We start from the raw sequence: 15,610 nt of genomic DNA, 5'->3' as shown, positions 1-15,610 counted from the left end.
TAAGAACACAAAAATATTTATAAAATATTTTTATGAATATTTTGTAAATATTCAAATAAATCTTATAAATAAATTTTTGTACTCTGGATGTCTCTCTCTCTCCCAACTTTTATATGTAGTATGTTTCAATATCTCACCACGGATTCCGACAGGGACACTCGATCAAATTGCGAATTGATTTCTGCCACACGTGATGCAGAACGATGTTGTGCGGTCCATGTATGGGCGCGTCTTCTGGGTGGGTGTGAATCAACATCAACGTAAATTGGATACGTCAGAGTGCCCGGCATCTTTCGTTTTTTCTTCCAGCGTCACTAATCTCGAACTCATCGACTCTGTGCATTACATTATTTTCTCATTTAGATACGTCGTATTTTACAACCGCAATGAATGTGTTCGTTCCGGGAGCGATTATTGACATTACATGTTTTATCTTTGGTTTCTGAATGGATGACATAATAGTACTTTCGGATTAATCGATCTTTGATCGATTCAAACTCACTACGGTTGAAAATGCTGTTAGATTATTTTAAACTTTCAACTACGTTGGAGAAGATTTATTAACATGCATAGTTTGTGCATACGCGTCAAGACTGCTTCGAAAATCGCATTTTCATTGTCACGTTTTAATTGTAGAAATGTACGTTATCATTTGTTTCTTTTTTACACATAAGACGTAAACATTTGTTTTATACTACATTGATTCACACTATTAAATCTTTAGCTAATAATTATTTTGAATTTTTTCAAGGAAATTGCATTCTTACGTCATTTAACGCGCCACTGTAAAAATTTCAAATAGTACAAAAATCTTTACGAGAAAATTATTTAAATCAACTACGTATCCATTGTTTTTCACAAGTTATGTAATAAATTTCCAAATGTATATACCTACATAATTATTCAAACAGACACACGAAATACAATTCTGTACAGTTGGAACGGTTACAGTTCTTATTTATATTTTATAAGTCTTATTATATATTTATTATGTATATGAGGAAAATATGTATTTATATGAAATTATAGAAACGGAAAAATATATAGCTATAATATATATATATTGTATATGTTCCTGATCGACGAAAACAGAATTTCGACAAAGTTAAAACATCCGACATTTGGATGGCGTTGAATTTATTCTTATTCGATTTAACAGTCGGTTTATTCTTAAGTCACATTGTAGCACTGATCTGTGTGCACTTGTCACGATCTTTGCGGAAAGGGAAACGAGCGTGAACGATTCGTTCGTATTCAGACACTTGATCACTAACGCGAAGCAAATGTTAAAATTTTAGATAAGGCAGTATTGTCAATCATCGAGATAACATGCCGCGACACCCAGCTGCCTATTGTACGACAATTTCGTCATTTCATGTATGTGTCGTGTTTGTGTTTGTACAGGTGGATAAGTAATCGTTAGTGTCTCTACCTGTCTCAAGTTCTAAACTTATTAGTTTTAAGCAATAAGCTTTCTAAATCTGAAATTATCACACCAAATGTACCTTGTAATACGTTCAAATCTCTTATGTAGAACGATATTCATAGTTCGTTCTTATTTTAAGACGATCTTAAATAATGTGTTAGGATGCTAATATACCTCTCTGATAGGCTTTTCAGACAACAAAAAATCTAAAATCGTAACATAAGACGTCTTAAAGATGTTTTTTAGACATCTTTAAAACGTCTTTTACATAAAACATATCTTTAAGAAATCTTACGTCTCGTTTCTGGAGATACATTTTGTCTCTATGTGATTGCACTCAAGACAATCTCAAATATAAGAATCGACTACGAATACCGGCTATAGAAAGCGTACTTCTATATTTCACTTATTAACTCTCAATATTCATAAAAGATGCTTTCCATTTAGTGATACAAATCAACACAAACGTCATTCTTTCTTGGCACTCCATGAGTAACAAAGATAGAACAATATTATGTCGATTTATGTTTCAAATGGAAAGCACTCGTACTTTCTTCTCCCCTCTTCCATCGTCTCTTATCAACTCACTTAAACTGTAATCACACTATCAGGTTTCTGGTTACGATTGCTAGTTAACGATTCTACATTTTAGCCAATCATCGTTGCAATCTAAACAGCACACAATATTTATGAAAGATTTACAAAATATTTATAAATATTTATAAGGCTTATTTTAAATATTTTGTGAATATTTTTGTGATCTTAGATTGCATAGATCATAAACATTTATTATAAATATTATGAAATATTTATTGTAAATTTATTGTAGTAAATGCTACGAAAATATTTAATAAGACATTATAGTTTAAATAAGAAATACATAACAGAAATATTTATTTATATTTATCATAAATATTCTGTGCTGTCTCGGAATTAGTCCACATTCCCTGTATGAGATTGGCTAAAATAGAACCGATAACAGGCAACTCGTAGTCTGATTACAATTTATGCAGATTGACTTTTATTTTCATTCGCAGAATTATCAGAAAGAACTTAATGAGAAAGTTAATGATACAAAGTATGCAATTTCGGCTATATTTATATTTTTTTCTCTCGTTTTCAATATCACGGTACTTAAATTATTTTATACATATTAACAATCTCATTTGTCACTTTCTAATAACTCATATATACGGTACATTTTATTCTACAGATGTATTCCTGCGAACGTTCTCAGTACGCTAGAACATTCTCAGGATGTACGGTTCTTGAGAATATCCCTTGGACATTTTTATGTTATATGGAAATATATATTAGTCTATGAAAATACATAACTTTTATATTTTACTAAATATCAGGGTTGGATAGTAACTAGTTAAAACGTTAACAGTTAAAAAAAACAGTTAAAAAGTTAATTTATAACTTAGTTAATTTTAAATGCATTAATTTTTAACTTAATTTAGTTACTTTTAAACTTTAATTTATTAACTTTTTTCAAATTAAAAATTGTTCTATCTGTCTTAATACTAATATTTTTTTTCTGTAAAGTCTTAAACATTAGAGAATTAATTTTAAAAAAGTTCAATGATTTTATGATGAGAGACTCTATAATAAGAGTCACACCATACAGTAGCCAATTTTTATTGATTCACTAGGTTTTGTCAATTCCAGCTTATATTTGAATCACACTAATTTTAATTATATTTCAGCAACATAAATATGAAATGAGATGAAGAATTGTTGTAGAACAGAGTTGCACATCCACCCATTTCCTAAATTTTTACATTGATCTTTGTAACAAATATCTAGTCGATGTAGTCGTAAACATGCATGAGCAGTCGTTTTAGAAATTAAAGAAAATTAGATAGAGGTTAAAGAGAAAGAGAAATAATGCAAACATATATTCTTCTCTTTTGCAAGATTCTACAAAACCGCCTTATAGTGTGACTCTTATTATATATAAGTAACTTACATGTGAATATAAAATTAAATTTATCTAATAATCTATATTTATAAGCGATTACTTTAAAGTAATTATAAATTAGGACATTCTGATTTCAAAAATAATTTTTTTAAAAATTAACTCTTTTTTAAACTTAAGTTAATTCAATCTTAACTTAACTTTTACTAAATTAATTCTTTATTTTTTCAACTTTTAACTTAATTTCATTAATTTTATAAGCCATTAATTTTAACTTAATTTAGTTTTAAAAAATTATTAACTTACCCAACCCTGCTAAATATAAACTCCGATTAATTAAATATACACACATAACGTAAAAACGCGTGTTCAATATAATAACAGTAAAAAAACAATAAATTACTTTTTAATTACTCTGTATATGTATAAATGTGTGCAATACAGAATAGATTTCAAGATATATTATCATCAACCTTTCGTCTGCCAATCTGAGTCTTTTTTGACGCAAAATTTCACTCTTAAATTTCCTTGAAATAAAGAAAGACAAAGTCCGGTTTTCCTTCATAAAATCTCATTAAAAAAATATACTATTTCATAATGTAATAGATATGTTGAAAAATAACCATGAATTTTTCCACATCTTTTGAAAGCCTGAAACAATAAACTTAGACTAGACGAAGGTAGTAAAAATATGATTTCACAAACGGAGAATTAAATTACAGAGATATAACAATATGCTGATTTTAGTACCGAGACAAACCACATCTACTTTGACGATACGATTTTATTGATAGTGTCAGAAAATGTATGTAGTTTCCAAATTGAAAATGGATGTACTGGCGGTAGTGTATGGACGATTTCGACGGTAACAGAAGGACCGGTATGACCTCTCTCAGGTTTCTCTCTGCTTTAGGTATTTATATTTGCTGTCGTGTTCGTTTTGTTTGGAACCACCTGCGTCCTGTCAAGTGCTGAGCATCGCCGGTCAAAACTTCGCAATGCGAAGTGAAAATCGCGATAGTGGAAAATGGGTTTCATCGAGGACACTATCGTGATTCTCGTAACACAGGTGGAAATTTGTTTCCACTACAAAAATCAGATTTATCAATACTTCCTGAACTGATTAAGGTTATAAAGAGAGTAACGGTGCTCTATACGTATATTTCGAAATAATGTGAACAATTGTTTATTTCGTTATTAACGATATTTAATAAAATATTGTCATAATATAAAATACAAATCATTTGGTTGTATTCTGAAAAGATTTCTTGTTATATTCTCAATCAGTATTAATTCCTTGCGGATTATTGTCTATGGATTTTTCTTTCTGCATATAACATATTTATGAAACTAACTGAATTGTGTGAGATGCATATATTTTTGAGATTATTATAATAAATTTTGTATTGTAAAGCTTTGCAGTTTATTTAGTAAAATATCGAATCTATATGTACGTGTGTTTCAATACGTCAATTATTTGTTTTTGGACAGATTTAATGTGAATAGAATCTCCATATGACAGATTTCATTTATTTTTGTCTCCTTTATATTTCAGGTGATTTTCTTCGTAGGAGGATGGGTGTTCTTTGTGAAGAAATTATTCAGAGATTATGAAGTTCATCATAGACTAGTTCAACTAATTTTCTCAACAACATTTTCGTTGTCATGCACCATGTTTGAATTAATTATTTTTGAAATAGCAGGAGTACTTGACTCAAGGTAAAAAAATAATTTACATTCTATTTTAAGATATGATACATTATAAAAAGAAATTTAAAATTATAACTAATAAAAGCCTACATGGATGTTAAAATGCACAATATACACGTATTTATTTATCGACTATACATTTTTAGGCCTCTTCAGGTCCTAACAATAAGCACAAAAAGATAATAAATTAGTAAATAATTGCAAATAGTAATGTGGCATTGAGCATGTTTTTTTATGTAATTTTTATTATTAAATATTTATATGTTGCACATCTACATGAGCTTTTATTAAATACCTTTCATTTAGTTCCGTTTTTGTTACTCAAAGAAATGTAAAGAAAGATAGAATAACATTTGTGTCACTAAATGGAAGGCATCTATTAGCTACTTTACTTTTCTTTTTATTGATTTATTCTCAGTTTTTCATATTTGTTTATGGTATATTGTTTTCCTCAGTTCTAGATACTTCCATTGGAATGCTGGCCTTTATATGCTTCTGTTTATGGTGATAGTCCTGATACCCTTTTATATAGCATATTTTATTATCAGCAATATCAGATTTGGTATGTATTTATATTTTAACTCTTATTTCTACAGATTATCTTCGTCAAACATTTATATTAAATCTAACAAATCTTTTAATCTGTGCAGTAAGACTGAATCTAATACGGCCATTGACAGTTGTCATATATCTTTTTTATCTCTATCTGTTTTGGAAAGTGGGTGATCCTTTCCCCATACTGAGTCCCAAGAAAGGACTGCTATCTATAGAACAAGGTGTCAGTCGAATAGGTGTTATAGGTGTCACAGTAATGGCTCTTCTATCAGGTTTTGGCGCTGTAAATTATCCATATACTTCAATGACTTATTTTATGCGCCCAGTTTCTTACACGGATGTACAGTCTATAGAAAAACGATTGTTGCAAACTATGGACATGATTATCGCGAAAAAGAAACGAATTGCGTTAGCCAGAAAGGGTGAAGCTGATGGACAAACCGAAACTCGATCTCGATTATGGGGAATGTTAAATCCATTAGGTGGTACAAAGGGAAATCAAGAAAGTATATATTTTCTTTAATTTTATAAAGAAGTTACGAATACGATTTATCCTAATAACACAATACATATCGTTTTATAGGTGTCAAGCAATTACAAATCGAAGTTATCGCTTTAGAGGAATTATCACGACAATTATTTTTGGAAGCGCATGACATACAAAATGCAAGAGAACGTCTAGAGTGGGCTGCCACTTGGCAAGGAAAATATTTTAATTTCTTGGGTTATTTCTTTTCTCTGTATTGTACATGGAAGATATTTATTGTAAGTGTAATTAGTTAATGATTTAAATTATCTTTTTTGAGAAAATAATACATAACATATTTCTATAGTCTACAATCAACATAGTATTCGATCGAGTCGGCAAAAAAGATCCTGTAACTAGAGGAATTGAAATTGCAGTGCATTGGATTGGTTTCAATATCGATGTTACGTTTTGGTCGCAACACATTTCTTTTTATCTCGTCGGTTGCATTGTTGTAACGTCCATACGTGGATTATTGTTAACTTTGACAAAGGTATGTAAAATATATATATAACAATTATATACCTCTTATATAGTATAATTCTGCACTTTTTAATTTCTATAAAATGACTTACATGTATGTACTATCTATCTTATACAGTAAAACTTTCTAATATTATATAAAACAAGATACATATGTAAATACAAAGTAAAAAACATGAATATTAATTAATGTTTTGTTGCCTCATCAATTTTAATAACAATACTCACTATCAACTTTTCTATTTTAGTTTTTCTATGCCATATCTAGCAGCAAGTCATCAAATATTATTGTACTTATTCTTGCGCAAATAATGGTAAGGCTAGTCTATATAATGTAAGACATGTAATTCTTATATAGAGTTTATTCATATTCCAAATTTCATGGTATTCTCTTTTTTCAGGGAATGTATTTTGTATCTTCTGTACTTCTTATGCGGATGAATATGCCAGCAGAATATCGAATTATAATAACGCAAGTACTAGGAGAATTACAGTTCAATTTTTATCATAGATGGTTTGACGTTATTTTCTTGGTATCAGCGTTATCATCAATAGTGTTTTTATATTTAGCTCATAAACATGCACCAACGGAACGCATATAACGAAATAAAGATACTTTTTATTGAGAGAAATCTTTTCAGCCTTCTTTTATGAAGTAATTTATTTAAAATCTACATTTGATATATTTTGATAGATAAATTATTATTAAAATATGTTCATTCCTGGCAGAGAGAATAATGAAACTTTAAATGTATATATTTTTAATAGTGTTAGTTATATTTTTAAATTATTATACATAAATGCAGTCGACAATAACATTTTTTATTATGATGTGTGTAGCCTGAAATGTTAATTTGTATTTTTAATTTTTTTATTAAATCAAAATAAAATAACTAAATTATAGAAGATTGTATCTGTACTTTAAAAATGTTATACTGTTTATACAATTGATTAATCTCAGGAAGCAATTGGCATCATTTTATTGTTACAATAACTAAATTGTATATTTGTTCTAAGAAACAATCATCCAGATCACAGATAACTGAATAGTAATAGAAAATTGGCATTATGGTATGGATACTGAGTTGATTATGGATAATGAACCCATAACTCTAATGTAATAATTCGATGGTCCATTCCTCGCCCATATTTACAGCTGGTTTACGTATCGTTAATACATTGTTATGTGGGTTATATGTAGTTTCCAATGTTACTTTTCCCATACCTGTAAGATAAATATATATTATTAAAATATAGATTTGTTGCACGACTGATTTTACTTCACACTTGAATCTAACTACTCACTGTGAGATTCCAATTGGGCAGATTTAATTCCTTGTGGTGGATTGGCTATATCTATTCTTTCTAACCAGCTTTGTGTTTCATATGAAGCTAGTTTATCAATTAGAGTTGATGCTATTTTATTACTGTCCAACGTTATTCTTAAATATAAATATTTTCCATGACGATATTCAAAGCTGACTTCGTCATCAATGTATAGGTTGCCGCTAGCTCTGCCATTACTATCGGCAATTATTATCAACGTGTAAGGATCATTTCTCATGGCAACTGTACTACGTCGTATTCTCATTTTTCGAGGGACGACAGATCCACTTCTTTGGAATACAGGGATCTTGTGAATTGTTACCGGTATTTTAATATGTCCTTTTTCGTAGGCTTGCATTGTATCAATATCATACCAAGTTATTTTGCCCTCTCCTGGGAAATAAACTGCTACTTCAGTAGCACTGGATTGGAATACTGGGCGCACGAGTATTGAATCGCCAAGTAACAACTCATCATCGATAGCGAACGTTTCAGATTCAGTTGGATAATGCGTCCATAAAGGACGTATAACGGGATAACCGTTTATTTCATGTTCTCTAAAGAGTGTGTACCATAATGGCAGATAAGAGTATCGTAATCTTAATGCTTCACGAACTATTTGAGTAGTTTCGTCATTGAATGTCCATGGCTCACGCCTCTTTGTTTCAATATGAGAATGCTGGCGGAAGAAAGGTAACCAAGTTGCAGCTTGATTCCATCTAATAAACAATTCTGAATCTGGATTCGAGAAGAAGCCTCCAACATCGACACCACAGAACGACATTCCAGATATAGCCATTGAGAGACACATGGGATAACTTACACGAAGGTGACTCCAGTCAGCCATATTATCGCCAGTCCACATTGCTGCATAACGTTGTGATCCAGCAAAGAAGGCTCTTGTTAAAACAAATGGTCTCAGAGAACCGCCTGATCGACGGAATAAAGCATCATATGTCGCACGAATATACATATGTCCAAAAATATTGTGAACGTCTCTATGTTCCCAGCCTCCATAATGAATAAGATCCTTTGGTGCTGTTACTTCAGGTCCATTAAACACACTTGGTTCGTTCATATCATTCCAAATGTAAACGTCGTTAGTAGTACCATGAAATTTATCTAAACTGTACAATCCAGTATAATAATCAACAACTTTTGGATCAAAAAAGTCTAGATACGACGAGGAGCCCGGCCAGCACCAACCCTCATAATCTTTTCCATCCCTGGTTTTGATGTAATAGCCCAAATTGGTGGCATCATTATGTAGGAAATAATTGTTATCGCGTTTAATATGAGGGTCGATGATAACTATCAATTTTCTGCCTTTAGCAGTAAGATTGTGTATCATATCAAGGGGATTTGGAAATTTACGTGCATCCCACGTAAAATATTTTTTGCTATCAGTATATTCGATATCAAGCCATATAGTTTCTAATGGTATATCGTGCGTATCAAAACTTTCGGCGATTGTTGCGACATCATCTTGATCATTATAATTCCATCGAGATTGATGATATCCAAGTGCAAACATCTGTTTTAAACATAAAACACATATTTTAGGACATTTCATAACTTAAAATTCTAATTTTTTACAATATTTATTTAACATACCTGTGGCAAAGGAGCTGTACCAGTTAAAACAGTGTACTGTCTAAAAACATCAAGTGGTTTCGGACCCAGCATGAAGAATACATCAATCACTCCAGATTCTGACATAAAATGAGCATCCACCTGAGATTTCTTAATTGATCTAGATACAAAATTAACAATACTTTCTACAACGTTATTATCTGCACTCGATAGAATGTCGATCCATGTTTCTGCTGTATTATGCCAAAAAACAGCCGATGATCTTTCTTTTCTGAAATATTACAAGAACAAATTTTACATGAATATTTTTCAAGAAATCTGATAAGATCGTTAACTTATTTAATATGTTCTTACCCATGAGCGTAAAGCACCGGAATGGAACCATATATAGACATACGTTCATTTGTTTCATATTGAAATACATCTAAATTGTATAATCTATATGGATCAGTAGATTTCGTTGATTGCAATGCTAGTGAGTCAGCGTGTTCCGGAATACCATAGGCATGTTCTGATCCAGGAAAGCTGAAATCCATGGCAATAGCTTCTGGTCCATATGGTTTAGTATCATGAAACTCCTTGAAGTTTTCTTCCCAAGCGCCAGGATCATTATCAGCACCATCACCAGGATATGTAGTATTATTTGTTCCTACCATTTCAACATTTCCATCTTCTGGTCTATGTAACATCCAATAATATATATAATTTTATAGAAATCTTAATACAACAATTTTATCTTCTAACAATACTCACTTTATTGGTTTTGTACGCAAATGCTCAAATCTCATAAGACCGCGAGCATTTGCAGATATTGTCAAAATACCTTGGGAATACAGTTCTACTTTAAATGGATTAATATATAAAATGGCTTTGTTCTCGCCTTTGGTTACAGTTATAGTTTCAGCAGTGCTCTCCACAAAATCCATCTCTACCGTTTGTGGTTGATCATGAAGGGCATATTCAGTTTCATATCTGGGATGCAGTGGATCCTTTTCATTGATGTGCAATCGAAATGTGTTTTCTTTTAATGTGATGAGTTGTACCACGTAAGTGACACCAGTATCCTTATTAAATAAATCTACTATAATCATTGATTCATTCTGTACAAGTTTATCTGGTAAAAGCTGATATGGAGATTTTCCAGATTCCATCCCTCTGCACCGTCTACAAGAAACAAAATAAAGATTACATAGCTTTTCAGATAACCTTTCAAATAAAAATATTTACAATAGTAGATAATTCTTACCGGCAGAAACTACTTTGATCACATGTTTTGAAGAGGTCTCTCTTGACTGCATCGGTAATAAATGGAGAACATAGTAGTATTAACAATAGAGCCAACCTGAAATATTTAAAAATAAAATGAGAATTAAAATAAGAATAAATAGAGAACAAAATGAAGATCAAATCTATATTTATTAAAACACAATGGATCACGTTCTACATAAATCATAGATTAAAGAAATATTTAACAGAAGATTAAATTGAAGGATTCTTCCTATACAAAATAAATAACAATAAATAAAGGGCAAAGAAAGAGTCAAACACATTTTTTAAAATTGTCACACAATTAAAAGAATACATTACAAATAGAGAAAAGTAAAATTGAAAAAATATAATAAAATAAAAACTCAGTTTAAATTACAAATTTCGGCTACCGGATTGAGCCCTCTTCAGACATTAACTTATCAAAAAAATCAGTACAAAATTAATTATCGGAAATGTTCGCATATTCACTATAATCACAGTTCGGGTGAGCCTTGATCTAGAACTCGACATTATTCACAGAAGAAATTTATAAGAAAATTATAATTTAAAGAAATATTTCTAAATTATATGCGCTAATAGACGAGTATTACATTGTGCTCTTTCACGTCCAGCTGGGTAACGACCTCAAGAGGAAATCCTGCCGGAAAACGCAGCCACGCGACAATTTGTACAGCAACGTTCGTTTATAAAACTGTAGAGCTTCACCGTGGCGTATGGCGGCCGATATCACAGTCGTTCGACGACAACTTAGATTAGATTGGCGGCCGGCGACGCAAGGAGTTAATTGAAAAAAAAAGTATTTATATCGGAAACAACATTGCGCGGAGGGGACACGTCAGCGGCGTATCAATGATCTATGAGATCTACGTCACGATTTTATGCCAGAAAAAAGATAGACGAGGACCGCCGTAACCACTGAGAATGTCGCGCATGAACGATCTCACGTACGCCCGCGATAAATCTGTATTTTCCCAGTCCAAAGGTTAAAAAGCCGAAAATAAACTCACCGAACACACGAAGCCATGTTGAGGAAGTAACTACTGTCTTGGCGGCGCTAAATTATGCGGCATCGTGTGGGATTGATTTTACAGATGGCGCGACGAGGTATTTTGCGATAGTTCCTATAATATTTTGCGCTGATTTGAATTTGACGACACAAAATATAATTCTTTTTTCAAGTATATAATATATAATATATACAAAAAAATGTCTATATATAATTAATTTAAACAAGATATATAATAATATAGATTCTATTTAAATAAAAATATTATTATATATGGAAATTCATCAATTATAAAAAGATAATATATTATATTATCTTATCATTTAATAAATTGCTACCATACATAATTCATTATTATCGTCGTTATCATTCATAATTTGTTATTTCATTCATAATTTGTTTATCATTCGTTATGTTATCATACTCAAATATTTTAGACATATTCGGATAAAAATTTATTGTTTGCATAAACAGTATAGTTTCGCTTAACAATAATAATAATAATAACAATAATAAATAAATAAATTGAGAATTTTATTTTTATTTTAAAAGTTTCAGTATCGTTCGTAATGAGCTCGAATGAATATACATTAGAAAAATTATTAAATTTGATTCATATTTTTAATATTTTAAGATTTTATTTTAAGATTTTAATATTTTAATTTTTAATCTTTTAATATTTTATATTTCTACCAATTAATTCACTGCTTCGATCGTTTCGATGATACCACAACTTGCTTGTCGACAAATTTCGGTGCAGTTAATACATTTCAATTGCATTTATTATGCTCATCTTTTGGTGCTTTTTATATATTTAGTTAATTTAGTGAACATAACCATTATTCTATTTTTTGTTGGTATTCAGTGAGTAACAAAAAGATAGAATGGCATTAATTGTATCGACTTGTGTCATCAAATAGAAAGCACCCTTTATTTCTTAAAAGAATTAGCGTATCCTTGCGTCTCACGTCAAGTGTAGAAAGTGACACTAAAATAGATTCGATTTGAAGTTGCCGCTTTGTTGACCCATTTGAAGTTGCCGCTTTGTCGACCGTTTCGCTACTCAAACAACTGCCACGTTACATTTCGAATCGCGGTACATGTTGCGTGTCGTGTTCAAATCTTTTCCGTATCTTTCGCTATTACTGCCTAAAAGAACCCCATGTGCGAAGTATCTTTAATCCGAGTATCATCTCACGAATATTTCTCTCGAGATCCGTTAATCGCGTGTGACTGCTATCTCTGAATGTCGTGATCTCGAAATTTGTTTTTGTTCGCGTCGCATGCTCCAATATGCCACAACATGCTCCTACTCATCCAATGATCGCGTTGAAATAATAAATAAAAGAGGATGCTTTCTAGTAAGGACACAGTCAGACACAGTGTAACACAGTGAATCATTACATTCTTGTTGTTTGCTTCTACGTTAAACAAGGACGAAACGATTCACATATTACACAGTGTCTGACTGTCTCCTTGCTAGAAAGCAGCCAGAACCATGACGGAAGGACTATGTAATCCTTCCACCGTGCCCAGAACTGTGATAAGAGCATGTTGGAGCATATTGGAGCATGCGACGCGAACAAACCTTCGAAGTCGACGATGCTCTTTCGCATGTGCGGAATCGAAATCCTTCTCGCGTCGTTATTTTTACAATGCAACGGAAATTCAATTAAAAGTGCACTTGGACCGTCGTCAAGTACGTATATATTATTAGATAATTTGCTGCGTCAATTATTTATTTCTTGCATTCGCGTTATTAAACATCATATTTGGCTTGATTAAAATATTTAACATTAGCAAATTCGCATACAACGACGATTATCGTTATTTTCTCAAGGCAATCTTTGTCATATTGCAAATATATGTAATTTACATATAATTTTTATTTAACAGGTTTTATATTATGCTGAAGAGGATCGAATGGAGTATAGAGATTCTAACGTAGATGATATCTTTCGGTGAGTCTGTCACAAATTTTTGTATGGCAAGATTTTATATCGATATATTTGTCGGATGTGTAATATGTTTATCTCGCTGTGTTTTCAAAATAAACTACAAACTCGACTACACAGCATTTAATCGTGGTCAATATAGCTTATTTAATTAGCACAGTACAAATATACTTTTAATTACGTACGAAAAAAAATCAGTTACTCAGAAATTATTACTGCATGCAATGTTGATTTATGACAAACATCACGCAATTATGGTAATGAACATGTTATGAATGCAACGATCTGATAAACTTTCATACAAATGCTAGGGAATGTCATTGTTTATATAAATTTGGAAAAAAACGAAACTGCCTTAATAACACAATTTATTGACATAATATTGGCATAATATTGATCCAATATTGTCTTAATATATCCTCCATGTTGAACCAATGAATTGCTATTAGGGTAAAAATTATTATATTTTATCGATATTGTTTAATATTTTGTTTTTAAGCACAATATCGAGATAAATAATTTATTTTGTTCACAAACCTTCCGCATTACTCTTTCGGTTATTTTCTTGATATATCTAAAAAAGGTGTGCACAATTAATTTTTATTCTTCAGGCAAATACTAAGCATAAATAAAAGTATATCACAAAATCAATTAATAAAATTATTTAATCGATTTGATTGATTTTATTAGCGGATTAAGTAATATTCTATTATTTGTTAAAACTATTATTTAAATTAAATATAAAATTAAATTCATAAATCTTAATTGCATATAATATATACATATATACTAGGATTGGTGTCGCCCCTTTAAAAACTATCAATTCTTAGAGTAGAGAACTCAAGTTTGTGCTCAATAATCTTGAGATTTATTTTTATTTTTTATATACAGAAATACTTTAAACGAATTTTTGATTTTTTAATTATATTTACAATAAGAAATATTAAATTAATATCTAAAAAAGTATATAAAGCTCATATGAGAGAAAGTTTGTTTAAGGTTTATTGTTAGTCACACTGTGATAAAATCACTGTTAGATAATATGGAATAATATTAATAAAATCAATAATATTAATGAAAGATAAGCCACCTCAATACAAATAAATAATAAATTAGTCCATATTTACTTAACATTGTACATTTAATTTATTAGAATTAGAAGAGTAATGCATTCAGTTGGCAGGGAAAATACAAGTTCTATGGTAATTATTATATATATATATATTATAGATTATAGAAGTTTGGCACTCGGATCAGTTCACTTTTGGTGGATGTAAAAAAGACTAACAGTTTATCTCTAACATATTCATGAATCAACGAACAGGTTTTCTCTCTCTCTCTCTCTCTCTCTCTCTCTCTCTCTCGCTCTCTCTTTCTCTCTTTGATTCTCTCGATAAAATGTCTTTAATTAGAATCTATTAATGCGTATGCTATAAATTCATGGAACAGTACGTTCTACATAGGAGTGTTGTACGCATTATAATATATTATATATTATTATTATGATCGCTATGATCAACATTCACATTAGATTGTTTTATTAGATACGTTTTTAATTTTAAGAAAATTATCATTAATCCACTTTCGGCCAGACATTTATTTAAGTTTCTGCAAAAGCGTATGATATTTCAATTTTATCAATATTGTGATTTTATTAAGGCAATTTGAGTTGCTGTTTGTAAAAATCCACTTTTTTCTTCTAAAAAAAGATCTTGAATAATTAATAGTGATAAAATAGAGAGGCATGACATATTTAAGAATATCAGTGAATCTTTTGATAAAAGTTCAAAAAATTTCTTTTCAAATATTATTATTTTATTAATATATAAAAATTTTAATA

At 30.5% G+C, this 15,610-nt stretch overlaps 3 protein-coding genes across 4 annotated transcripts in view; 1 reads left to right on the top strand and 2 right to left on the bottom strand.

Moving 5' to 3' along the window:
• LOC108752051 (E3 ubiquitin-protein ligase Nedd-4) overlaps window positions 1–3,901 on the bottom strand; it is a 15,932-nt gene extending 12,031 nt beyond the window's left edge. The window contains exons 1-2 of the mRNA XM_018492648.1: window positions 3,821–3,901; window positions 138–335 (exon numbers count right to left, since the gene is read on the bottom strand). Coding sequence (XP_018348150.1) covers window positions 138–290 — 153 coding nt within the window. The 5' untranslated portion in view covers window positions 291–335; window positions 3,821–3,901. The remainder of the gene's footprint in view (window positions 1–137; window positions 336–3,820) is intronic.
• Window positions 3,902–4,290: 389 nt separating this feature from the next.
• LOC108751929 (Golgi pH regulator) lies at window positions 4,291–7,364 on the top strand. The gene is made up of 8 exons (XM_018492418.1): window positions 4,291–4,416; window positions 4,903–5,066; window positions 5,513–5,619; window positions 5,708–6,118; window positions 6,196–6,377; window positions 6,446–6,631; window positions 6,870–6,935; window positions 7,023–7,364. Exons 1-8 carry the CDS (start codon window positions 4,375–4,377, stop codon window positions 7,221–7,223), a joined length of 1,359 nt encoding a protein of 452 aa, XP_018347920.1. The 5' UTR covers window positions 4,291–4,374; the 3' UTR covers window positions 7,224–7,364.
• Window positions 7,365–7,540: 176 nt separating this feature from the next.
• Window positions 7,541–11,846, bottom strand: LOC108752058 (neutral alpha-glucosidase AB). Of its 2 annotated transcripts, none has more exons than XM_018492658.1 (7): window positions 11,817–11,846; window positions 10,787–10,882; window positions 10,294–10,704; window positions 9,895–10,218; window positions 9,562–9,811; window positions 7,927–9,481; window positions 7,541–7,846 (listed from the first exon to the last, which is right to left on the bottom strand). In XM_018492658.1, the coding sequence occupies exons 1-7, from the start codon at window positions 11,831–11,833 to the stop codon at window positions 7,734–7,736; spliced, it is 2,766 nt and encodes a 921-aa protein (XP_018348160.1). In that variant the 5' UTR covers window positions 11,834–11,846; the 3' UTR covers window positions 7,541–7,733. The 2 variants fall into 2 exon arrangements, with proteins under 2 accessions (XP_018348160.1, XP_018348161.1); XM_018492659.1 differs by having other exon boundaries at window positions 11,400–11,839.
• Between the last annotated feature and the right edge of the window lie 3,764 nt (window positions 11,847–15,610).

This window comes from Trachymyrmex septentrionalis, unplaced genomic scaffold, assembly GCF_001594115.1.
Source record: "Trachymyrmex septentrionalis isolate Tsep2-gDNA-1 unplaced genomic scaffold, Tsep1.0 scaffold53, whole genome shotgun sequence".
In the NCBI taxonomy this organism is placed as follows: Eukaryota; Metazoa; Arthropoda; class Insecta; order Hymenoptera; family Formicidae; genus Trachymyrmex; species Trachymyrmex septentrionalis.
This window is presented reverse-complemented; position numbering and strand designations above follow the sequence as displayed.

Excerpts from the sequence above, each read along its gene's own strand:
- LOC108752058 (XM_018492658.1), bottom strand. Across the intron at positions 10,705-10,786 it reads GATCAAAGTAGTTTCTGCCG|ACGGTGCAGAGGGATGGAAT; the intron begins GTAAGAATTATC and ends TGTTTCTTGTAG. Across the intron at positions 9,812-9,894 it reads CCGGTGCTTTACGCTCATGG|AAAAGAAAGATCATCGGCTG; the intron begins GTAAGAACATAT and ends GTAATATTTCAG.
- LOC108751929 (XM_018492418.1), top strand. The coding sequence starts at position 4,375 with ATGGGTTTCATCGAGGACACTATCGTGATTCTCGTAACACAG. Across the intron at positions 6,119-6,195 it reads TACAAAGGGAAATCAAGAAA|GTGTCAAGCAATTACAAATC; the intron begins GTATATATTTTC and ends ATCGTTTTATAG. Across the intron at positions 6,936-7,022 it reads TTATTCTTGCGCAAATAATG|GGAATGTATTTTGTATCTTC; the intron begins GTAAGGCTAGTC and ends CTCTTTTTTCAG.